General features: G+C 41.0%; 1 protein-coding gene across 8 annotated transcripts in view; it reads right to left on the bottom strand.

Moving 5' to 3' along the window:
- The window catches only part of LOC140458257 (ataxin-7-like protein 1), a 247,119-nt gene extending 220,424 nt beyond the window's left edge, over positions 1-26,695 (bottom strand). For 4 of the 8 annotated variants that reach the window (XM_072552631.1, XM_072552633.1, XM_072552634.1 and 1 more), the window contains exons 1-2: positions 26,530-26,685; positions 26,033-26,101 (exon numbers count right to left, since the gene is read on the bottom strand). In XM_072552631.1, the coding sequence (XP_072408732.1) occupies positions 26,033-26,101; positions 26,530-26,626 (166 nt within the window). In that variant the 5' untranslated portion in view covers positions 26,627-26,685. Of the gene's footprint in view, positions 1-26,032; positions 26,102-26,529 lie in introns of all 8 variants that reach the window. The other 4 variants (XM_072552632.1, XM_072552636.1, XM_072552638.1 and 1 more) reach the window with 2 other exon arrangements.
- Positions 26,696-27,277: the final 582 nt, after the last annotated feature.

The following is a 27,277-nucleotide window of genomic DNA, read 5'->3' as shown; positions in this document are numbered from 1 at the left end:
TTAAGCACCTCATGAGGTGTTTTAGCAGGATTTTATGGGGTGTGACCAGGCAATGTCAGCTCGGCCAACGCAATGACAAATTGGATTCTGCTGAGAACAGCAAATATGCATTCAAGCTAGAGGCTCTTGTGCCCCGGTCCAAATTCACGCCTCACCAATAACTGTCCAAACAGATTTGAGAGAAACATTCCTACCAAAGTTTAGCCACAGCCCAAAACCTCTCCAGATCAATCCATCCAACATTGGTCCCAGGCTGGTCTCATCCTCAATCTGTACCATCTTTCTGCAGCCTTTGCTGAAACACTAAGCTGGTCCTGTTCCCTGCCTTTGATCTTACCTACTACCTGCCAAATAACTGAACAACTATTGTGTGTCACTTTTCAAATTCAGCAAAACTAATAGTCATTTCAGTCTACAGTTTGACTTAATACTCACCACAGCTTTGTTAACAAACATTTTCACCAGCTCGGTGGATCACACCATTTTACCAGTGCCAGTTACCTTACATCCAAGCAGCCATCTGCATGCAAGAGTTGGAAAGGTGATTGCTCGCTTACTATTCAACAATCCAGAGCAAGAAAATGATACTGTGTTATCAAAATATGGTAATTACGTATATGCATCTTCCACTATGGGCAAGGTCTATGAGAAATGATTAGCTATGTGAAAATAATCAGAATTTTTTACTTACTAGCTCACAAATCTATTAAACTTAGTTAATTCAGTATAAACAGAGTTGAACCTGCAACCGCCTAAAAGACACAATAGCACCAATGCTCCCACTATGTTGTGTGATAATACAATAAACAGGAACATGCTGCACAGGAAACAAACAGGCTGCACACAAGCAGGTTTCCCTTTAAAGACACACATGTGGTAGACACATATGGCATATATCAATCTTAACAGGACTGCATATTGCAACAAGCCAGTTGCAGACAGCAAACAGAACTTCAAGTGAATATTGATTAGTGCCTCATCATGCAGTGTAAGAGCATTAGAGAACCATTGAGTGATCCCTTCAACAGTTAAGAATGCAAAGATGCAGGATTTTGAAGAGCAGATATTTTCAAGCAACCCAGCGCTGCATATAAATAGCATAGGAATCTAAAATATCTGTGAATATCAGCAATATAGTCACAAATGCTGTGACTCTTAAACAAAGCAGACCCGAGAAGCTGCAAATACAACTGGTGTAGGGAATTATCAGCTTGCAATAGTATTCTGGTTTGGGTGTATTCCTCAACTGTTGCTAATGCACAGTGCATAACATCCTGTTTATCGTATCTAGGAGCAGGACAAGGAAAGATAATGAACCACAGTCTGAAGATATAGGAAATAAGTACTTTAAATGTACTGAAAATTTTTTATGCCATATTCTGTCATATGCTTTGTACTTAAAAGGCAAACTAAACTAACATTTTGGGTTATCTTAAAATAATTGACCATAATTATACATTCAGTTACATTAGCCCTCTATATTTAACCAATTATTGATAAAGGATGACTGTTTTATTCAGGCTCATGACCTGTCAAAAGATTTAAAGTTTCATTACCACAATCAGTCTTCAGCAGTCACTAACTGTTGGATTTAATCAAATTATTTTACATCTCCTTATGTAGATCTACGCAATACTATTCTCCAGCTAAAAGAATAAAGGGGTAAAACAATTTTAATTATTCCTATCAACCTGTATTGTTCAAACAGGTGAGTCAATTGCTACAGTTGGCTCACCATCAATTTATTCCCTCCCTCATGTGGTCTCTTCATTCTCTCTTCTAATCTCATTTTTCTTCCCCACCCTTGTAATGACTCCCACTGAACTGCAATTAGGGACACAAGAAGTCACAGTTGAAAGAAAAGATGTTTTTTTCATCTTCTGGTGAGTTCAAGGTTAAACCAAAGAACTATATTACGGTTTCTCACCAATCATGAAAAGATACTCAAAGTTCATATCTATTGGTGTTGGATTGAAAATCTTACATCTTAATATTTTCCAACAATATTTCCTGTCACACAAAAAAAAGAGTAGGTGTATGCTATTTGGCCTCTCAAGGCTGACCCAGCCATTCAACAAGACCATGACTTATCGACCCCAGGCCTCAACTCTTTTATCATGCCAACTCGGTATAGCTTTAAACTCCCTGGACATTTAAAGACTCTATCATCTTTTAAAGTACTTTCAGTGATATAGCCTCAATAGTTCTCTGGGTAGAGAACTCCATACATTCACTACCCTCCGGGAGAAGAAATTCCTTTGCCTCTCGGTTTTAAATGAATGTCCCTTTATTCTGTAACTTTAGCCCGAGCCCTACATGGGGAAACACTCTCAGCATCTACCCTGAAAAGTTTCCTTACAATCTTAAATATTTCAATAAGGCCATTCCTCCTTCTTGCAAACTCAATGACCAAGTACAAACTCCTCAAACTTTGCTCATATAACAGCTTGTCAGTAACCAGCCTAACAAACCTGAAATACTTCCAATGCAAAAATGTCTCTACTTAAGTAAGGAGATCAAAAGTGCACACTGCATTTTATGCACGATCTCACCACCAGTACAATCAATAATTAAAACAATTGAGCAATTTTAACTACTAATATAATATGTAAAGTTATGGAAAGATTTCCCAACTCCTATTCCTTTTCTGTCTTACAACAAAGGCCAATATACGCTTGCCTTAACTTCTTGCATCTGTATGCTAATTGTTGCAATTTATGGGTAAGGACACTCAGATCCCTCTGGACCAGAGCATTCTGCAATCTCTACCCATTTAAACAATGCTCTGTCTTTCTATTCTGCCTGCTGAAGAGAACCATTTCACATTTTACATTATAAATCTATCAGTCAAATTTTCATCTGTTTGCTTAAATTATTGAAATCCCTTTGCAGACTCTTTGCATCCTTGCCACAACCTGTTTCCCTACTTAGCTTCATACTTTCAGCAAATTTGGCTACGATACAGTTGGATCCTTCATTCAAGATATTAATACAGACTGTAGACTATAATGCTTGTGGCACTATTTAGGGCTTACTGATCTGAAAATGACCCATTTGTCCTAACTCTCTTTTTCTTATTAATTAGCGAATCCGCTATCCAAGGTAATAAATTACACCCAAACACTACATCGAGCAGTTCCCTTTCATCCATCCTGTTTGTTACATCTTCAAAGAATTCTAATAAACTTGGAAAGCTGAATTCCTTTTCACAAAAGAACACTGTCTAACTGTACTATGATTTTCTAAATATCCGCTATCTCATTTTTGTAGACATGTTGTACAGCATGTCACCTTGTTTTTATTTGTGACGTGATTATTTTGTGATATAATGATAGTTGCGCAATCTTGGTGCAAAACTATAGCCTGTGCACTTTCTGTAATTTTATTATTTCAATTTTAAACGAGGTCTATCAATTCTTGCTCTGTTTAACTCCTTTCTTCCACAGTTTTTACAGCTTTCTAATCCACTGGACTTTTCCAAAATCATGGCATTTTTGGAAACCAATGCATCCACTATCTCTGCAGTCCCTTTATTTTCAGGCAGAACACAAAGTCCAAAAGATTCAGCCAAGTTCCAGGTTGCTCCTTTTACCTCACCTCTGAAATTTAACTATCTACTGAACCTTCTACTGTGCATAGCGATATGGGTGGCACAGTAGTTAGCACTGCTGCCTCACAGCACCAGGGACCCGGGTTCAATTCCCGCCTTGGGCAACTGTCTAAGTGGAGTTTACACATTCTCCCAGTGTCTCCCCGGGTGCTCCGGTTTCCTCGCACAACCCAAAGATGGGCAGGTTAGGTGAAATGACCATGCTAAATTGCCCGTAGTGTTAGGTGTAGGGGAATGGGTCTGGGTGGGTTGGTCTTTAGAGGGTCGGTGTGGACTTGTTGGGCCGAACGGCCTGTTTCCATACTGGAAGTAATCTAATCTAATAATCTAAAACAACTGATCAAAATGTCTATTATTTTTCTATTTCCCATTATTAATTCCCAAGTCTCTCCAAAGGGTGCATGCTCGTATATAAGTAGAAGCTTTTACTGTCAGTTTCTACAGTTTTCCTACTCCATATTCTTTATTGCTTTGAAGTTATCCTTAGGGAAGCCACAAAAACAAGCTATCCGCTGCCCTACCCTGCAATTTCCTAGAACTGCATGCCTTTCCTTTTAATTTGGTACCATTCTGAACTTCCTCAGTAGGACACAAGTGGTGTATTGTTGCTACGGGAAATATGGCTTTGTTAAGAACAATGAAATACCTTCATAAGTGTTAGTAGTCAAAAGAGGAGAGAGGATAAGGGCCTTGAGCAGTAGATAGGGAAGAAGGATGAAGTAAGAAAGGGAATGGATCATGGGTGGATGAAGGGATAAATAAATTAATGGGTGCCAGCCTGTGGGAGCAGATGGAAATGAAACAATTAATAGGCACTTTCACCCTCCATCCTAAATACACACGTGGTTCTAATCTCCACCATATCAATGACAAACTATTTACCTGGAAGCAGAGGAGAAAAGTTAAGGAGAAACAAAATTAGATTTTATGAAAAACAGAAGAGTAAGGGAGTCAGAGTCAGTGGGAGTGAGACTGGAGAAAAACAACCCAAATAAAGTGGAAAGTGACATAATGGAGATGATTTATACCAACCTGCCTTTTTCAATGTCACAGGAGTTTGACAATACTTGTTAAACTGTATTAAATGCTAATATGTTCTGTTATTACAAAACAAAAGTGCAATTACAAAGCTCCTTTAACATGGGAAAATTTTCCAAGATGCTTAAATTCCCTTTTCTCACAGTAAAATAACAGCAGCTATGTGAAACTTTTCATTGTATAATACATTACAATGAATAAAACCCATAATTGCCAGTAGGTCTTACAATGTGAAAACCTTCCAGTCATTTTCCATGTTGTATTTAGAGGAAGCTAAGTAAAATGTCAAGTCCAGAACAAAAGATCAATATTTCACAATTTGGAAGTCATATATCCTGCTTTAATTTGCATTTTTTATTGTAAAAGTACACATCTACAATTCCAATGTACACAAGTGAAGAGGGCACTCAGCACAACACATAGCTCTACCACAGATTCTCAACTCCATGTTATTACAATTGTGCAGCTCATCCACAATTTCGCCCAGCCAGGCTGATGCCCTATAACTGTAAATGTGGAAAACAGATTATTTTTAATAAGAGTTTTCATCTAACTGAGGAGGCTTCAGAGCAATCCAAATCCAATGATCTGTTCTGAAAAAAAAACTGCTCTTTCTAAAAAAAAAGAGAGCTGTGAAACATTCAGCCATCATGTCTGTGGCAATCCATAATATTGTAATTAAATTAAATCCAAATAACAATTTTTAAGATCACGAGGGGTGTGGATAGGGTAAATAGTCAAGATCTTTTCCCCAGGGTAGGGGAGGGCAGAGGGGAAGGACTTAAAAGGGAGCCAAGGGCTGAGGGTGGTATGTGTATGGAATGAACTGCCAGAAGTGGTGAAGGCTGGGACAATTACAACATTTAAAAGGCATTTAGATGGGTATACGAATAGGAAGAGTTTAGATGGATATGGACTAAATACTCGCAATGGGACTAGATTAATTTAGGATATCTGGTTGGCTTGGACAAGTTGGACCAAAGGGTCTGTTTCCGTGCTGTACATGTGTATGACTCTCTGACCTAAAATTAAAGTCAAATTGGACCATCTCCCCACATTAAAAGAATCCTTTAAAGACCTCCAGAATCTGGATCTGTACTTTTGCCAAATCCTAATCAGTTATTCCTTTTTTCAGAATAGGTTGCTATGTCCTATTTGTCTACCATATTTTGTGGAAATCGTCTATTGGTTTGAAAGGTTTTGTGGGCGAGGGCGGGGGGGGGGGGGAGGCAGCAGGATTTTCCGTTGGCCAGAAGGTTACTTTGCAGGCATTAATTTGGAGCTGTGTGCATGGGGACCCTGTGGAATCCCCATCATTGCATTCTCAAAAATAATCAGTGGAAAATTGAACGTGCCTCTGTGCAAATCCACTATGCCTGAAACTCTACAAAAGATCTCCATAAAAACTGGAATGAAATTAAGTAAAATAGTTATTCTGAAACTTTAGACTAATAAAATTCATAGTCTCAAACCCACCAACCCACCCTCAACTGAGACTCAACATCATTTATGCCGGGACCTGACAGGATCCCTCAGTACCCAACAACTGCACTGAACTGCACCTGACTCCAACCTCTCCACCTGCCAACCCCTAAACTGCAACACCACCCCACCAGATCTGACCCAAACCTCTGCCAGATCCATTCATGCCCCTCTACTCACTGGCCCAGATTCCACCCAACCTCCCTCTGTTTTTGGACCTAAACCAAGATCCCCCACTGCCGGATATTAATCCGGCCAGATTTGACACCTACCCTCCCCACCAACCCAATCCAAACCCATTCTAAACACTTACTTGCCTCTTGATACCATACATCTTAACTATCACTTTGCCATTTTGTTATGTCATTACCCACAAGGTTTTATCAACCTTTGCAAGATCTATACACCACAATATCTAGGGCAAGTCGCCAATGTCGTAGTGAGGGTTTTAAGCACTGCTGGAGGTGCCATCTTTCAGATGAGATTAAACAAGTTCCTATCAGGTCTCTCATGTGGACATAAACCATTGCTATTTGGGGACTTTGTGATGTGCAAGTCAACTTTCACATATCTTACATTGCAACAGTCATAGCACTTCAAACACTTCATTGGCCCTAAAACAATTTGAGATGTCCTGAGACCATCACGGGTGCTACACAAAGATTTTATTTTATCTCAGTGAAGTATAGCAATAAACTCTTTGATTCAGCTAAGGAATCAAAACATTCTATAATTTTTTTTTATCTCAATAATTTCTGTTTATCCTATTCTTACAAAACACTGGATCTAAGAACTTTATTGGTAAATATATACACAATCCTCCAACACCATGCTCAAAATCTAAGTGAAGTGAATTCATTTACACCATCTACAACAAAGATTTTAAAACATGGAACATTGCTTCTCAAATATTTTTTACTCTGATGAGAAAACAGTGGTACTGTTCACCTTGGTCAGAACCTAGAGCTCTAACTTTAACGTATCAATGCCATTCTGAATGGAAGGTTCTCACAATTGCAACCAACTTTTCTAATGTGGCCTAACGAGTAATTTGTGGAATATTAAAATAACTGGTTTCAAGTTATCATGCAGTGCCATCATTTGAAGAACTGAATGATTGTTGGCCCTTTTTGTAAAACCTGGCAAATATAAACCGCACCTCACACACAGCAGCGGAAAATTACAACCCTTCAAGTTCCACACTGACCTGTGGCATTTCCTATTTTCTTTAGCACTATGATGCTGATTTTCTGAAAGGTTGTATTAATCAAACTATCGACAATTTGTCAAATAAGGAAAATATTTTGCATGTAATCTATAAATAAAATTACTGAAATTTCCATCAATACAAGACATCAAACCAACATGTTTCCCCAGTACGCAATAATTGAGAAAATGTTGACACTTATTAATAGCCCCAAATATCTTTCAAAATGTGCACTGTTGTTTCCATCCTAAAACCGGCAGATCCAAACCTCCATATATGATTTCTCAGGAGACTTCAAGTTTAAGAAGTAGATGTGCAAAGAATCAAAACCAATTTAACTTCTGTAATTTTTAATGAGCCATTGATTTATCGCTGTTATCTACACCATCTGATTAAAATGTGTGGATTATTTCTGAATATGTAATATTCGTAAACTGCGCTCTAATTGGATATTAGTCCAGAAATCTCCCTCTAGTCTAGAGGGTCATAAAGGCAGAAATATAAACAGTAACAGTTAAACTAAAATGGAATAAAAAACAGGAGTGAAATGGGATTTGAAATGGGATTAGCATGGACGGACATTTTGGTCGGCATGGACCAAAGGGTCTGTCTCCATGCTGTAGGACTCTGAGTCCTCATATGTTTTGATTCTGATGCTGAATTTCTACTATAACTCTGAAATGCTTTGAAGAAATCAAAATTGTCAGAAAAATAAAGAAATCCAAAAATGCAAGCATGCACTGAGTTGCAAAACATCTAAAAAATAAAAATAGCAAACAATGTTTCCAAACAACAGACTAAAGGAACATTATGACCACACTTTCAGAGGCAGTGCAATATGACCGATGAGGAAGGACATGGAATTACTTAGGCTGTGGTTTCAGTATACTACTTTTTACAAAGGAATATGAACATCTTAAAGCTCCACAATCCTGTAATTCCCATTCTTCAAGTTCTCAAAAATATCAGAAAATAAAAAGTGTAAAAAAGTAAAACAGAAAATTGTAAATTATATGACAACATTCCAAAGCCTTTTGCTACACTGATGGGTTCAACTGAGGAAAGAAAATAAGATGACTTTGGCTTGGCTTGAATACAAGATTATAGGTTAAGGTTACACACCAGATCAAGTAACACTTCAACACAAAAACGTGCTATATTCCTCATAATCATCATTTCTAATTAAATTAAACTCTAATGTTGGACCAGCCCAATTACAACGAGAGTCAGCGGATCCATAAATGAAACATGTTATGGAGCAGACCAAACCTTTCCAATATACTAAGGAGATAGCCTAAACCCTAACTTTCATTTTAAACGAGAGTGTAAGGTACTGTCTTCTAGATACGTAATATTCATAAACTGCTCTCTCATTGGATATCGGTCCAGGAATCGCCCTCTAGCCCAGAGGCTCATAAATGCAGAAATATAAACAGGAACAATTAAATTAAAATGAAATAAAAAACATAAGTGAAATGGGGTTAGCATGGATGGACATTTTGGTCAGCCAAAGGGTCTGTCTCCGTGCTGTTGGGCTCTAGGAGTCTTCATATGTCAGTCACACTACTCAGCTTTAAGCAAAACACACTTTATTCTTACCCTTAAAATGCAATCAAAGAAGAATTGGTATAACTTTAGCTCTATTAGAAAACTCAACAGAATAATAGATTATTTAACTACTAAACAGCAACTGTTCCAATATAGTTACATCCCATAAATACACCCTTGGCAAAGGCAAAGTCAGTAAAACTGATTTGTCTCAATGTGATTCTGGCAACAGGGAGAACTCCAGCTTTCTGCTATGGCCAAGAGAGATGTTAAGCTTCCACAGCCAACTTCAAAACCCCAATAACTATTGAAAACTAAACTGAAACCCTGGTTCTGTGGAAGCCTGACTTCACCCATTCATGCTGCTTCTATTGTTCCAACTTTTAAATAACTTGAGGCCTTTTTATGAGCTTGAGGTGACAGCTCAACACTTATGGTTCAAAATCTCTCTTCAAAAAAAAATGTCAAAATACACCTCTGAATATGTAGAATCACCACAAACATTGTTGCAGAACAGTAGAAATGAGGTTCGCTCTAAAAAGGAAGAGGTCTGGAAAGTGAGGTACATGGGAACTGAAACTCTCAGAACACAAGCAAGTTAAGAAATGTATCACAACTGGGTCAAAAACAACCAGCAATCAAGCAAAGTATGAAGAAGCCTCCCATCACCCCCAAAACCAAGGAAGACCTGAGTGCAAAAAGAGGTCAGAGACTAAACAGGATATAACGTACCCACTGTTAATACTGCAGAAACTCAACAACATACTCTCCACAATGATATGAGAAATTCCCACACTCGAGAAGCTTCAAAGAGGAGTGACAGTGTCGTAGATTGATAGGAGTGGCTGTATGCAACATTTACAGGAAGCAAAACACCATTTTTTGTAGTTGAACTTAAAACAATATATTTATATAAACTGAATGAAGTGTTTATCAACTGCTGTGTTTTTCATTACAAAACAAGTTAGTGATTATTTTAAGCCATTCTCAACTGTCAACTTTAAAAGGATTTTATGATTTTCCCAATTATATTGTATTATATGGATTTGTAAATATCTCAATCAATTAAACTGTACAAACTTGAAAGGTACCATCATAGATGCTGGTATCATTAACAGATATTAAATTCTAATTTGAGAAGCAGCTGTAAGCAAGTACTCACTTCATATATTGTACTGACTAATTCTATTAAGTGTCAACTTAAATAAATTAACACTTGACTATGTAGTTAATCACATCCTATAAACGAGTCGTACAATTTCTGTGATTTCATGATGAATAAGATATGATCCGTGTGATACTTAGTGGCCAGGGAGTAATACTCATGATTTACACGACCCTCGGTCACCACAGATGTAGCATAATATTTACTATCAGCAATCAACAAGAATATTGGGCTGAGGAATAATAAAACGGGAAACAATTATTCTCAATATATCACATCAATGACATGTTCTTCAATTTGCTAGGCACTCCATAATATTCGAAATGCATGGGATTATATAATGTAAACAGCAAATGAGAAATGGAGATAATGAATGGCAATTGCAAACATTTGGGAAGTGACAGTCCATTGCCATCCTGAAGAGATACTGCATTCTTGGAGGCACCAGCTTTTGGAGGAGGTGTTAAACCACTGCCCTGATAGGTAAAAGACTCCCTTTACTATTACAAAAAAAAAAGGAGTTCTCCTTGGGTAATGCTGGCAAATATTTATCCCTCAATGACCACTGTTAAAACTGATTACTTAGCCATTCTCAAGAAATCAAAATGTACTTTATAAAAAGGATTAAAGGGGCTCTCTATTGCTCCAAGAACTTCACTCGGGAATCCTCGAATATCCCAAATTAACTGGAGTTCAACCAAACAAAAGCACAGTGATTAAGAAAGGGAAAGCTCTGCTCATGATTAGTCGACTGTAATGCTGTGACCCTGTCAGACTAGCACCAAGTTCACAAAATCTGTGTCAATCCATTTCCCAACTGATTTTCAGCCAATGGCAATGAGCCCTGATTAAGTTAGTGTCTTAAAAACGAGGGGGAGAACTTCAGTCAAGAAAAAATACAAAGAGTTAAAAGAGGTGCAAAAACATTGTTCTATTATGCATTGGTTCATTTTTTGAGAAGTTGAAGAGGACTTATTCACAGGGATTTCCTGAATCTTACAGCTGGTTGGGTAGGTGTGCAAGAAAGGCTCAGGACATAACTAGATCAGGGGAAATATGAGTGACACAACTGGGTCTGGTGGCTTCTAGTTTTAAATGGTCAACATAATATTAAAGAAAAAAACTTCCTATTATTTGCCTATGGACTTTTAAAAAAAACATAAATAATGCATATCTAGCCTACTGATGTACATTAGAAAAGACCAGCACCACAACATTAAATCCACAACACAATCAAAAATAGAACAAAGTTAAAATTAAGTATAGCACAAATACATTACAACACAACTTGAACAAATATTGCCAATGACCAAACATTTAACTTTACCTCACGTCAATTGCAACTCACAACAAACCAGCTACAAATAATTTTCACTGAACCATAAATACTTAGTTCATATCGCATGTACCAAGTGTTATAATCATTTATTTTAATTTTAGCTAAGTCATAAACACATGAAATAGCTAAAAGTGTGCACCCAAAAAAGAGACAAAGCTATTTTCAGCAGACTTGCAGTAAGAATACTAGCTGCTGAATAAATTACTTGAATTAATGCTTAACTTACCCACAAAGGAAACTAGCAGATCAAGGGTAAATCATTGTCTACACTATGCAACTCTTCAGCACACTATCCAAGGCTGTAACGAGTATGTGTGTACATAGAGCCCAATTAACATATTCCAGATAAAAGAAATAACTGAAGCACCAGACCAATAGGTTACACAATGCAAAAAGAATAGAATTAAACTAGCAACTTCTAAGATGACTACAAGGAGTAACAGTTGAAACAGGTATATACTTTGCAAAAGTTAGCAAAAACTCAAAGAATATCAAGTTGATCAGATTAAAGAGAAATTCACCAACACATTCCACCCTGACCTTAAATTTACCAGGACTATCTCTGACACCTCCCTCCCCCCTTCCTGGACCTCTCCATCTCCACTAATGACGACCGACTTGACACTGACATTTTTTTTTTACAAACCCACTGACTCCCACAGCTACCTGGATTACACCTCTTCCCACCCTACCTCTTGCAAAAATGCCATCCCGTATTCCCAATTCCTCCGCCTCATCTGCTCCCAGGAGGACTATTTCCACCACAGAACATACCAGATGGCCTCCTTCTTTAGAAACTGCAATTTCCATGTGGTTAAAGATGCCCTCCAACGCACTCGTCCACACCCCGCACCACCGCCCTCAGACCCCACCCCTCCAAATGTTACAAGGACAGAAGGCCCCTGGTGCTCACCTTCCACCCTACCAACCTTTGCATAAACCAAATCATCTGCTGACATTTCCAGCACCTCCAAAAAGACCCCACCACCTCGGATATATTTCCCTCCCCACCCCTTTCCACCTTCCGCAAAGACCGTTCCCTCCTCGACTACCTGGTCAGGTCCACGCACCCCTACAACCCACCCTCCCATCCTGCACCTTCCCCTGCCACCGCAGGAACTGTAAAACCTGCACCCACATCTCCTCCCTCACCTCCATCCAAGGCCCTAAAGGAGCCTTCCACATCCATCAAAGTTTTACCTGCACATCCACTAATATCATTTATTGTATCCATTGCTTCCGATGCAGTCTCCTCTCCTCTGCCTCCTAGCAGAGCGCTTTAGGGAACATCTCCGGGACACCTGCACCAATCAACCACACTGGCCTGTGGCCCAACATTTCAACTCCCCCTTCCACTCTGCCGAGGACATGGAGGTCCTGGGCCTCCTTCACCGCCGCTCCCTCACCACCAGACGCCTGGAGGAAGAACGCCTCATCTTCCACCTCGGAACACTTCAACCCCAGGGCATCAATGTGGACTTCAACAGTTTCCTCATTTCCCCTTCCCACACCTCACCCCAGTTCCAAACTTCCAGCTCAGCACTGTCCCCATGACTTGTCCTACCAGCCTATCTTCTTTTCCACCTATCCACTCCACCCTCCACCCGCCCCCGACCTATCACCTTCATCCCCTCCCCCACTCACCCATTGTACTCTATGCTACTTTCTCCCCACCCCCACCCTCCTCTAGCTTATCTCTCCACACTTCTGGCTCTCTGCCTTTATTCCTGATGAAGGGCTTTTGCCCAAAACGTCGATCTTACCGCTAAACCTCAGATGCTGCCTGAACTGCTGTGCTCTTCCAGCACCACTAATCCAGAATCTGGTTTCCAGCATCTGCAGTCATTGTTTTTACCTACCTTAAAAGAGAAATTAACCGAGTCTGACTTTCAATCTGTTGTTACAATTTCCAAAATAGTGCTGGTAATGGTGATGGGAGATAGCAGCATACACAGTATTGCAGTGGCCCCATTTAACAAATTCACTGGAATTTCTTTCTAAATATATTGAGGATATTGCTGTATATTATAAATAAAGTAATTAACTCCTTTATGTTGAATTTCATTATCAAGCCATAGAAATTACTGGCATTTCAATGCTATATTTTTAAAATTACAGAGAATAAAAATAAATACAATATCTTATTTTAACCTGCTATACGTTGTTTCATTAAAGGAAAGTGATTCAAACTATAGGTCTGTCTTTATTGTTTGACACAAGCTCATGTTCCTCATTCCCTCAGACACTGTACAGTTAAAATGTGAATATGCACAGTGCTTCCCTGCAATACCCACTTGAACCATTTCATAATCTTTCAGTGATATAATTATTTCCTCCACCCACCATCTAATTTGATACCCTCTTCTTTAAATGACTCAATCCTACATTGTTGAATTTATTTCAGATATCTTCAAAGCATAAGTGTCAACTTTTATTTCTCACAGTGCAATGGCTGAATCAGTAGATTTTCCTCTTCTACAACATCAGGTCTACCTTTCTAGACTTTCCTTTATGACTTTTCAGTCTCCTTCTCTCATCTGTGAACTCTTCTTCCTCATTCTTTGAAGTTCCAAATATGACACTACAAATGTCTTCAGACCTGTGGCAATCAGCCCAGATTCTGAAGTTAGCAGTGAACTAAAGGGCACTTGCCATTCATTGCAATACCAGCTGCTAACAGACTCTTTCAGCAGAGCCCAACCTACAGTGCAGAGAAGAACGAGGCAACCCCTCATCCTCTTGAAGGAATGTGGAACCTGTGTAAACAGGGCAAGCAACAGTACATCTCCGCAAATATTCAAATTAAAGAATCCTCATTGAGGTATGCAAAGCTCGAATCAGGAAATATGAGTTAGCACACCAATGTAAAATCAAGTACAGAAAGCAAAGAATGGAGCGGTGATCTTGAGAAAAAATTGTTCTAATATCTACAATATTTCCAACAATAAATAAAACCTAACAGAATGACACTCCATGGTTCATGAATTAAATTTGAATTGAATTGAATTTATTGTCACGTGTACTGAGGCACAGTAAAAAGCTTTGTCTTGCGAGCAATACAGGCAGATCACGCAGTTAAATAGCACAGATAAGCAAATGATAGGTAAACAGCGGCAAAAACAAAAACACAAGTATAGCCAAATGCTAAGAGTTTAACAGTCCATTCAGTATTCTAACAACAGTAGGGTAGAAACTGTTTTGAAACCAGCTGGTGTGTGTGCGCGCGCGTTCAGGCTTGGTCATTGAAAGTAATTAAACTAAAAAAACTTTATAGATCATTTAAAACATATCTCCACATTCACAATAATTCTTCAGGCTTTTAAAGTTCTAGTTTGACATCTAATTACTTCGATTAGGTCAAATTCATGATTTTTTTCTGCTGTTTGGAACATCGACATTTTGTACTAGGATTGCGCAATCTTAGCCAGTTTCTCAACTTAAAAGAATGAGGTTACAAATGCCATAACTATTATCACAGGATACTTTATTTCACAATAATTTGCCCAGTGAAACTTAAGCATATTGGCAAAAGTTCCTTTCCAAAGGACAGGCCACTCCACTGGCAGTTCGAGGAACTTACAATTCACAGTTTGCACTAAGCCAATATCAGACTTCCTCCATAGCCTTATCATAAACCTATGGGTTCTCTCTCAGCCTTTCTTTCCCCAGTCCTACTAGTACTACACCCCATTCTAGCATAGCACACTCCAAACAAGATTTTTGAGCTTTCATCTGAGCCACTTAGTTCTGTCTGCATGTCAACTGTTGTTAAAACAGTAAGTTTAAATTTGATAATTTTATTTTTCTAACAAATGACTAAATATTCCAAACGAGTAATCAAAACAAATAGTTTCTCTTTAATTACAAAGATGGTCTAATAAAGCAATTAAAATCTGAACAATTTTTGTACAAGTGATAAGTATTTTGAAAGAACTGAAGTTAATAATTTGCCTCCATAATGCTGCAAACCGTCTCTGAAATGTTATCCAATACCAGATAAATTAAAAAGCACAACTGTAAATTGTTATAAAAAGAAAAGTCAATCTATTAATAAAGGATACGTCATCACCAGCTGTAAATGATCGATTTCAAAATGATTTTTTGTTAATTCACAAGCAGCAAAATTGGAAATTATATTCAATTTGACTAGTGTGGTGTAAAATTTCAGTTCATTACCAGTGACTGGAAACTGAACTGGACTAGTCGTATACATGTAGTGGTTACAAGAGTAGGTCAGAGGATGGAATTCCACAGTGAGTAAGTCACATCTCCTGACATTCCAAAGCATTCTTAAGGTCTAGTCAGCACAATTTAGAGTACGATGGAATACTCTTCATTTTCCTGGATAAGTGCAGCTCCAATACCATTAAAGAAGCTGAGCAACATTCAGAACAAAAAACCTCCTGACCATTTCAGGTGCTGGATGGCAAATTATTTAAACTCTTCACTTTTATACCATGAGTGCAATGTAACTAATCAAATCTTGTGAAAAGTACCCCCCAAATCCAGGATTTTGAATAGCTATAAGGACAAGTAGGCACGTAAGAACATCAACACTTGCAAGTTCTCGTGAACCACACACCATCCTGATTCAGAAACTGTTCGACTACTTTCACTGGGTCAAACTCCCAAACTGACAGTCTATCTATGCTACACAAACCCCAACAGCTCAAGAATATAACTCATCCCCAGCTCTTTGAGAACAATGAGAAAAGTGAATAAAGGCCAACAATCCCTATATCCCTTGAATAAATATTAAAATACACACATTTGAGACTTATCTTTAGAACATAGAATAGTACAGCACAGAACAGGCCCTCCAACCCACGATGTTGTGCCGACCACTGATCCTCATGTTTGCACCCTCAAATTCTGTGAAAAGTCGTCTCTTAAATGTCCCCAATGACCTTGCTTCCACAACTGCTGCTGGCAACGTATTCCATGCTCTCACAACTCTCTCTGTGTAAAGAATCCGCCTCTGACATCCCCTCTATACTTTCCTCCAACCAGCTTAAAACTAATGACCCCTTGTGTTAGTCATTTCTGCCCTGGGAAATAGTCTTTGGCTATCGACTCTATCTATGCCTCTCATTATCTTGTATACCTCATTTAGGTCCCCTCTCCTCCTCCTCTTCTGCAATGAAAAAAATCCGAGCTCAGTCAACCTCTCTTCATAAGGTAAGCCCTCCAGTCCAGGCAGCATCCTGGTAAACCTCCTCTGAACCCTCTCCAAAGCATCCACATCTTTCCTATAATAGGGCGACCAGAACTGGACGGAGTATTCCAAGTGCGGTCTAACCAAAGTTTTAGAACATAGAACATAGAAAAATACAGCGCAGTACAGGCCCTTCGGCCCTCGATGTTGCGCCGACCGAAGCCTACCTAACCTACACTAGCCCAATAACCTCCATATGCTTGTCCAATGCCTGCTTAAATGACCCTAAAGAGGGAGATTCCACCACTGCTACTGGCAGGGCATTCCATGAACTCACAACCCGCTGAGTAAAAAATCTACCCCTAACATCTGTCCTATACCAACCTCCCCTTAATTTAAAGCTGTGTCCCCTGGTAACAGCTGACTTCATTAGCGGAAAAAGGTTCTCACTGTCAACCCTATCTAAACCCCTAATCATCTTGTACACCTCTATCAAGTCACCCCTAAACCTTCTTTTCTCCAATGAGAAAAGCCCCAAGTGCCTCAGCCTTTTCTCATACGATCTTCCTACCATGCCAGGCAACATCCTGGTAAACCTCCTCTGCACTCGTTCCAATGCCTCCACATCCTTCCGATAATATGGCGACCAAAACTGCACACAATACTCCAGATGAGGCCGCACCAGAGTCTTATACAACTGCAACATGACCTCAGGACTCCGGAACTCAATTCCTCTACCAATAAAGCCCAGTACACCATATGCCTTCTTCACAGCACTATTTACCTGGGTGGCAACTTTCAAAGATCTGTGTACATGGACACCAAGATCCCTCTGCTCATCCACACTACCAAGTATCCAACCATTAGCCCAGTAATCCGTCTTCTTGTTACTCCTACCAAAGTGAATGACTTCACACTTAGCTACATTGAATTCCATTTGCCACCTTACTGCCCAGCTCTGCAACTTATCTATATCCCGCTGTAACCTGCCACATCCTTCTTCGCTGTCCACAACTCCACCGACTTTCGTGTCATCCGCAAACTTGCTCACCCAGCCTTCAAGCCCCTCCTTCAGGTCATTTATAAAAATGACAAACAGCAATGGTCCCAAAACAGATCCTTGTGGAACACCGCTAGTAACTGCGCTCCAAGATGAACCTATACCATCAACTACTACCCTCTGTCTCCTTCCAGCCAGCCAATTCCTAATCCAAACCTCTAATGCACCCTCAATGCCATACCTCCGTAGTTTTTGCATTAGCCTGCCATGGGGTACCTTATCGAACGCCTTGCTAAAATCCATATACACCACATCTACTGCTTTACCCTCGTCCACTTCCTTCGTCACCTTCTCAAAGAATTCAATAAGGTTTGTGATGCACGACCTGCCCTTCACAAAACCATGCTGACTATCCTTGATCGCATTATTCCTATCCAGTTTTATAGAGCTGCAACAAGATCTCACGACTCAAACTCAATCCCTCCGTTAATGAAAGTCAAAACACCATATGCTTTCTTAACAACCCTGTCCACTTGGGTGGCCATTTTAAGGAATCTATGTACCTGCACACCAAGATCCCACTGTTCCTCCACACTGCCAAGAATCCTATCCTTAATCCTATACTCAGCTTTCAAATTCAACCTTCCAAAATGCATCACCTCCCATTCATCCAGGTTGAACTCCATCTGCCACCTCTCAACCCATCTCTGCAGCCTGTCAATGTCAAGGTCAACGACACCTCCAACCTTTGTGTCGTCTGTAAACTTGCTGACCCATCCTTCAATCCCCTCATCCAAGTCATTAATAAAAATTATAAGCAGTAGAAGCCCAAGGACAGAGCCCTGTGGAACACCACTCACCACTGACTTCCAGGCAGAATATTTTCCTTCTACTACCACTCGCTGTCTTCTGTTGGCCAGCCAATTCTGTATCCAGACAGCTATGTTCCCCTGTATCCCATTCCTCCTGACCTTCTGAATGAGCCTACCATGGGGAACCTTATCAAATGCCTTGCTGAAGTCCATATACACCACATCCACAGCTCGACCCTCATCAACTTTTCTAGTCACATCCTCAAAGAACTCGATAAGGTTTGTGAGGCATGACCTGCCCCTCACAAAGCCGTGTTGACTGCATTTAATCAAGCCATGCTCTTCCAGATGGTCATAAATCCTATCCCTCAGAATCCTTTCTAACACCTTGCAGACAACAGACGTGAGACTTAATGGTCTGTAATTGCCGGGGATTTCCCTATTTCCTTTCTTGAAGAGAGGAATTACATTTGCCTCTCTCCAGTCCTCAGGTATGACTCCAGTGGAGAGCGAGGATGCAAAGATCTTCGCAAGTGGCGAAGCAATTGCATTTCTCATTTCCCAAAGCAGCCGAGGACAAATCTGGTCCGGGCCTGGCGACTTGCCAATCTTAATGTTTGACAAAATTTTCAGCACGTCAGCTTCCTCTATCTCTATCCATTCCAGCATGCGCACCTGCTCTTCAAAGGTTTCATTCACTACAAAGTTCATTTCTTTCGTAAAGACAGAAGCAAAAAACTCATTTAGGGCTTCCCCTACCTCCTCAGACTCCACACACAAATTCCCTATGCTCTCCCTGATCGGCCCTACTCTTTCTTTGACCATTCTCCTATTCCTCACATAAGTGTAAAATGCCTTTGTGTTCTCCCTAATCCGTTCTGCCAAGCCTTTCTCGTGCCCCCTCCTGGCTCTCCTCAGACCATTTTTGAGCTCCTTCCTCACCTGCCTGTAATCCTCTAGAGCTGAGCTTGATCCTAGCTTCCTCCACCTTATGTAAGCTTCCTTTTTCCTTTTGATGAGAAGCTCCACCGCTCTAGTCATCCAAGGTTCCTTTATCTTACCACTTCTTGCCTGTCTCAGAGGGACATACTTATTCATCACTTGCAACAACTGCTCATTAAACAGTCTCCACATGAGTACAGTGCCTTTACCATGGAACAACTGCTCCCAATCCATGCTTCCTAACTCATGTCGAATCGCATCATAGTTTCCTCTTCCCCAATTAAATATCCTCCTATTTTGCCTAATCCTCTCCTTCTCCATAGCTATATAGAATGTGAGGTAGTTGTGGTCACTATCACCAAAATACTCTCCCACCACTAGATCTGATATCTGCCCCGGCTCATTTCCGAGCACCAAGCCTCGAATGGCCTCTCCCCTCGTCGGCCTGTCAACGTACTGAGTTAGGAAACCCTCCTGAACACACCTTACAAAAACAGCTCCATTCAAATCTTCTGCTCAAAGGAGGTTCCAATCAATATTGGGAATGTTAAAGTCACCCATTACAACAACCCTACTACGTCCACACTTTTCCAAAATCTGCCGACCTATGCTTTCTTCCATCTCCCTGCTGCTATTGGGGGGCCTGTAGTAAACCCCTAACAAGGTGATTGCTCCCTTGCTGTTCCTAATTTCCACCCATACCGACTCGGTAGGCAGATCTTCCTCGACAATGGAAGCTTCTGTAGCTGTGATACCCTCTCTGATTAGCAGTGCTACACCCCCTCCTCTTTCGCCCCCCTCCCTATTCTTTTTAAATGTTCTAAACCCTGGAACATCCAGCAACCATTCCTGCCCCTGAGAAACCCACATCTCTGTTATGACCACAACATCATAGCACCAGGTACTGATCCATGCTCTAAGTTCATCACTTTTATTCCTGATACTCCTTGCGTTAAAGCAAACACACTTTAACTGATCCCTTGGTTCCTTCCCAGGAAATTCCTTCCCACTAGCTGGTCTACCTCTTGCTACTGCCTCATCTGCATCAACTCTCCCCTCCGGTACACAGCTCAGGTTCCCACCTCCTGCCATACTAGTTTAAACCCTCTCGAACTACTCAAGCAAACCTTCCACCCAGGACATTGGTCCCCTTCCAGTTCAGATGCAACCCGTCCTTCTTGTACAGGTCCCACCTTCCCCAGAAGGCATCCCAATTATCTACATATCTGAAGCTCTCCTCCTATACCAGCTGCGCAGCCACATGTTAAGCTGCACCCGCTCCCTGTTCCTCGCCTCGCTATCTCGTGGCACCGGTAGTAAACTAGAAAACACTACTCTATTCGTCCTGCTTTGCAGCTTCCATCCTAACTTCCTGAAATCACTTTTTATATCCTCAATCCTTTTCCTGGTTATATCATTAGTGCCAATATGTGACACGATTTCTGGCTGGTCGCCCTCCCCTTTTAGAACCTTATACACCCGATCGGAGACGTCCTGGACCCTGGCACGAGGGAGGCAACATACCTTCCGGGAATCCCGAACCTGACCACAAAATCTCTTGTCGATTCCCCTAACTATCGAGTCCCCTACCACGAGTACTTTTCTATTCTGCCCCCTTCCCTTCTTTGCCACAGTGTCAGGCTCAGTGCCAGAGAACAGACTGCTATGGCTTTCCTCTGGTAGGTCATCCCCCCCAGCAGTATTCAAAACGGTATACTTATTGCGGAGGGGAATGTCCACAGGGGATCTCTGCACTGTCTGTCCCCTTTACTCCCCCTAATTGTAACTCATCTATCTTTGGCGAGATATTTATTTTAAATTATTGATTCAAACTATTAAGGTTCCCAGCAGAAGAAGACATTCAGCCCATTGCGAGTGCAATCCAAAACAAATCCTCTGGATCAACTCTTGCATGCATCTTGCTTTACTTTAAATCTTTATCTAATTTTCCTTTAAAGTATGCAACGCACATTGTGTGGAAAAGTACTCTATGTTTCAAAACTATGTAAAATACTTATCAATGTTCCTCCCAAGTTGCATGGCACAGCATTGAAGGTTTCATGCATTGAAAAAAAAAATCTGGCTCCGCACAACAAAAAAAATTTAAGACGGAAAACTGATCCCAACCCCTCTCATTAGTCTCTTAGAGAAGATTTTAAATTAGTCACTGACTTGCTGACCAAAGGCAACAGCCTTCCCCCCGTCACTCCACCTGAAATGATTAATAATTTTCTATATAATACAATCAGATAAGCCCACCACCAGTGTGCTTTCACTCTGCTCCAGTGAAAATGATCCAATCATTTATAACTACAGCTGCCCATATCTGATATCATCTTGCCGACTGTACTCTACATGATACCTATGGCTTGAAGGTCATCCTACAGTGGATGCTCAAAACTGCATATATTAGTTTAACTATGACCTAAGCATTGGTTGGTGCAGATTTATCATTACTCCTGCATTCGTGCACTTTACTCTCAGTTATAAAATAGCAGTTTCTTTTATTTTCTAATACTCATATCCAGGACATTATAGGTTTGAACCCTGAGATCTTTACATTCATCCACATATTTGCATATCTTACTGTAAATTATGAACTTGCGATCATTCTTTTTATAAACTAAAAAAAATTACCTCACACTTATCCACAACAAATTGCATGTGCCATCTGTCTGTCTTTACCAATCTAGCTATGCCTTTCAAAGTTCTCCTCATCGCATGCTAAAACTCCTGTTGTGCGTCATCAAATTTCAAGATTCTGTTCTCTGTACTCAAACCCAAAGCAACAATTCACACCCTGAACAAAAATGGATTAACCCTTAAGTACATCACTTCGAAACCTTCTTTGGTTGCAGCTTCACCCATTCCCTGACAACTCTGCTCTTGGCCATCAACCAACTTCCTAACCATGCTACTCGATTTCCTCTACACCATATGCCTGAAATCTTTCTAACAAGCTTCTTGCAAGACACCTCATGGAGAGCCCTTTGAAAGTGATTTTTAACAGATGGGATATATTTTAGGATTTCTTATCTAGCACATTTGCAGAAAATAAATGCACACTAATATTTGACGTGTCCATAAGTCAACAGCATTCTGGAGGTGAAAAGACTGAACCAACGTTTACAGAAACAATTCTTCACAAAATTGCGCCCTTTCTGAACTTCTAAAACCTGTTTGATATTTTAGTCGCATGGTTAGTTTAAAACTTTATAGCCCAATTCCTTAACATCCAGCATGAAAAATTCCAACAGGTATATCTGCTGCTTATCACCACTAAAACAATAAAGATATTGAATACAGGAAAAATTAAATAGGCAAAAAAAAAAGCACAATTGATTGGAGATAATTTGGATAGCGTATGAGTAAGACGTATTAAAGACCTCCCACAAAATTTAGTTTTAGTTGGCGAGACCGTAAAACAGCTATAAAAGATTTCTAAGGTTTGCAAATTCACAGTTGTACTCCCTTTATGTTATTATTTATTATAGACAACAGCCAGTCATGGAAAGACAAGGCATTGAAAAAGCTCAAGGTGAAGGCTGACATGTGCAAATTACTTGCTCAGAATGGCATTGCTAAAATGCTGACTTGGGTATGAACATTTACTGTACTTCTCAAAAAAAAATGCTTATATGAGGAAAATACTTTCCACAGTTCAACTTATCATGTAATAAATCACACAGTGGTTTAAAGAAGAAATAAACTAATTTTACAAGTGGTAGAGAATTAACATATTTTAATTCATGTGAAAGAATTAAGCAGATATCAGTGTGAATGCTTAGTGATGAAAGCATACTCATGACCAACTGTCAACAAAAGACCCTAAAGGGCTCTGAACAGAGTAGATGGGGAAAACAGCTGTTCCGAACGGAGGAAGGATCGAGAATGAGAGGTCACATATTTAAGGTAATTTGCAAAAAGAATCAATGACAACATGAAGAGAAACATTTTCATACACTTGGTCTTTAGGATCTGGAGGGCAGTTCCTTAGAATGGAGGCAGGTTCAATCAAGGCATTCAAAAGAAAATTATATTATTATTCAAAAAGAAAGAAGGGGAGTGACATGAGGTAAATTGCTCCTTCAGAGGGCCCATACAGACATGATGGGTTGAATGGTGTCCTAAACTGTAACCATTTTATAATTATGGAAACTCCAGATCAATTAGATACAATTATTCAGGAAACAATTGGTAGTCACATGAATAAAGGTGAACTTTTTACTAAGAGTCAGCATAGATTTCTAAAGGGGAACTAACAAAGTATTTTTCAAGAAGGAACAGAAAGACTGGATGAGAGTGATGCAGCTGATACAGACATTCAGAAGTCATTTGATACAATACTGCAAAACAGACTTGGGAGGAAATAAAAGGGATAGAAGCTACCTAATACAAAATTGGCTGAGTGATAGTAAACAGAGAGTGAAGGTTAATAGATAATTTTCAAACTGGAGGAGTGTTCATCATGGAGTTTCTCAGCGGTTTGTATTTGGACCCCTGATTTTCATGATACATGTGAATGATCTATATCTTTGAGCGCAGGGGATAATTTCAAAATTTGCAGATGACACAAAATAAGACAACGTGGAAGGATTGTAAACCATGAGGAAGACAGTGTAAAACTCCAAAAGGACATAGATAAGTTGGAGGAGTGGGTGCTTAGGTGGAAAATGGGGTTCAATGCATACAAATACGAGTTGATGCATTTTGGCAGGAAGAACATCAAAAGACAATACCAAATCGGGGTTATAATCTTAAAGAGGTGCAGGAGCAGAGGGACCTATGTTTTCTCTTATTTCTTGAGCAGCTGTGCAGACCTCAAAGCATGACAGCAGCTGGAGAAAACAGAATCGAATGCTTTGGCACAGTGTCAGCATGCCATCCTCCATGAGTGGACCCTCACAGATTTGCGCAGCCACACAGCTCAGAGAGAATGTTGTGTGTATACGAGCACAGACCACTGAAGGTGGCAGGGCAAGTTGAGAGAGCCATTAATAAAGCATACAGCATCTTTGCCTTTATTAGGGCCATAAAGTACAAGAGCATGAAGGTCATGTTGACCTTATACAAGACACTTCTTAGACATCAGGTGGAGTATTGTGCACAATTCTTGGTGCCACATTATAGAAAGGTTGCGAATACATTACATAGAGTGCAGAGGAGGTATACAGGAATGGTTCCAGAGATGAGAAATTTCAGTTGTAAGGTTATATCGAAGAGGTTGGGAGTGTTCTCTGTAGGAGAAAGGTTGTAGGAGATCTGACAGAGTCTTTCAAAAATCATGAATGGGCTGGATAGAGTACACAGGGAGAATTTGTTCTTTTTATGTTTCAAAGGAGCAAGTACAAATGGCACAGATTTGAAGTAATTTGTAAAAGAAACAAATGTGAGGTGAGAAAGAAAGTTTCACACAGTGAGTAGTTCAGGTATGAATGCACTGTCTGGAAAAGAGGTGGAGGCAAATCCAATTCAGCATCCAAGAAGGTACTGGATGTTTATTTAGATAGAAATAATGTGCAAGGATATGGAGGAGGAGGAAATTGGCAATATGTAACAATGCTCATTTGAAGAGCCATGGCCAACATAATGGGCTGAATGGCTTCCTTCAGCACCATAACAATTCTGTAGTTCTGTGACTAAATGCACAGCAAGCAAAGAACTCAAGGTACTAAATTCTTATCAGTAAACCTTGTTTGACACTTCATTTCAATATTCCAAAAAGTGCTAAACATAATATTCAATAATGATTGCCACAGATAAATCGTCATCATCTTATTTCAAAATAAAAAAATTACAGTTTGAGTGAAAATGTTCAGAATTAAAATCTGAAAACCACTGCCTGATGTACCAGGTACATCATCATCTGCTGAATTTGAGTCATTTTCATAATTGGTAACATGGCATGATATTTGAAACAAAAACACAAACTGCTGGAGGAAATTAATTCTGAAGTAGGTTCACTGAATGGGAAATATTAACTCTGCTTTTGCCTAATAGATGCCACCAAACTTAAGTTTCTCCAGCAGTTCCTATTTTTGTTTCAGATTTTCAGAATCTACAGTTCTGTACTTTATTTTATGGCATGGTATTACATTGGAAAGAGTTATTTATAGGGAGTCCTAGCCAGTCAACATTTTTATTGTCAATGCTCCTTTAACTAACTCAGATGTCTAGTTTCAGCAAAATTATGCAATATAACGAATTCCTGCCAATGGGCTTTTGGCATTTGCAATTGAATAAAATTTGGCCAAAAGTTCAGGATTTTATAATCATACTGCACTAATGTTGCAGTGAAACGTGGTAGTCAGAATATCAAAATTCTCAAATGCATGTAAACCAGTGACAAAACAGATTTAATATCATTAAAAAATTTCAATACAAAGAAAACCATTTCCAAACATAAATAGCTACCAGGATCCACTGAGATCCTTGAAGCTGCAGGTGAGTTCAGGTGAAAATCCAAATTAACTTTCAAACACATACGGTGTGTTCTGTGTAATGGAAAGCATTTGGTGCCTTTGCGTCTCTGTGGACTGCCACCAATACTGACACATATAACAAATGTAAACATTGTGCAATGAGTGTCAGGAGTCAAGTCATTCATTCATTCATTCATTCATTACAATACCTGTCAAAGGCTGGCACCTGGTTAACATATGGAAACGATATTTCACTTTGCAATTGCAGGGCAATGTTGTGTTGTGTGTTTAGCATCGATGTGCCATCCTTACCTTCTTTATTGAGCCTCATCACCTCTCTATTCTTTGAGCTCTCTTTTCCAGTGTCTTCGGATTCTTGATCTGCACGTGAGTAAACGGAAATAGGGAATGAAAAACAACAAAAAAAATGTATTTTTGTTGAAGAAATAAAAGCCAACCTGGATTAGTCAATCTTGAGCAATGTTAAATGCCAGTGTTTATGTGGTGACCCAGGGCCACATGGAGGGGGGGGGGGGGGGGGCACTTGTTCGTTGATGGTTTCAACACCAACATCCAGTGAGTGTCCGAGCCTCCCGGGGAGGGAGGGAGGGAAAGGCCGGCCGGGGGTCTGAGCTCCCAGCCCCGGGCCGGCCAAGGACCACCCGCGGCCCCCGACACACACACCCCCACACACAGAGAGACAGACACAGAGACAGACACAGACAGAAGCAGACCCCCCCCCCGCGCAGGCCGGCCCCAGGGAGGGGGAAGGCGGGGGGGGGGGGGGGGGGGAGAGATAGGCCGCTTACTGTCCGCACATTGCACTCGGGCAGCGTCGATCCAGCTGGACCAGGGCTTGCCCAGGAAGGCCTCGGGACTCGGCGCTTTCCGCTCCAGGGTCGCCATTGCTCTGCCTTCTTGTTCCTCCGCTTCCCCTCGCCACCGCGTGACGTCAACTTCGGCTCCTTCCGCCATCTTCAGCCGAGGGGGACACAGGGGGAGGGGAGATGGGGGGGGGGGAGGGGGAGGGGAGGTGGAGGAGGGGAGATGGGGGATGGGGGATGGGGGATGGGGGGGAGGGGGGGAGGGGAGATGGAGGATGGGGGATGGGGGGGAGGGGGGAGATGGGGGATGGGGGGGAGGGGGAGATGGGGGATGGGGGGGAGGGGGGAGATGGGGGATGGGGGGGAGGGGGGAGATGGGGGATGGGGGGGGGGGGAGGGGGGAGATGGGGGATGGGGGGGAGATGGGGGATGGGGGGGAGGGGGGGGGGAGGGGGGGGGGAGATGGGGGATGGGGGGGAGGGGGGGGGGGATGGGGGGGAGGGGGGGGGGAGATGGGGGATGGGGGGGAGGGGGGAGGGGGGGGGGGATGGGGGGGAGGGGGGGGGAGATGGGGGATGGGGGGAGGGGAGATGGGGGAGGGGGAGATGGGGGAGGGGGGGAGGGGAGATGGGGGGGGGATGGGGGAGGGGAGATGGGGAGGGGAGGGGGGGAGGGGAGATGGGGGAGGGGAGATGGGGGGAGGGGGGAGGTGAGATGGGGGGGAGGGGGAGGG

Source organism: Chiloscyllium punctatum, chromosome 32, assembly GCF_047496795.1.
Source record: "Chiloscyllium punctatum isolate Juve2018m chromosome 32, sChiPun1.3, whole genome shotgun sequence".
Classification (NCBI taxonomy): Eukaryota; Metazoa; Chordata; class Chondrichthyes; order Orectolobiformes; family Hemiscylliidae; genus Chiloscyllium; species Chiloscyllium punctatum.
The sequence above is the reverse complement of the archived record's forward strand: the minus strand, read 5'-3'. Positions and strand labels throughout refer to the sequence as shown.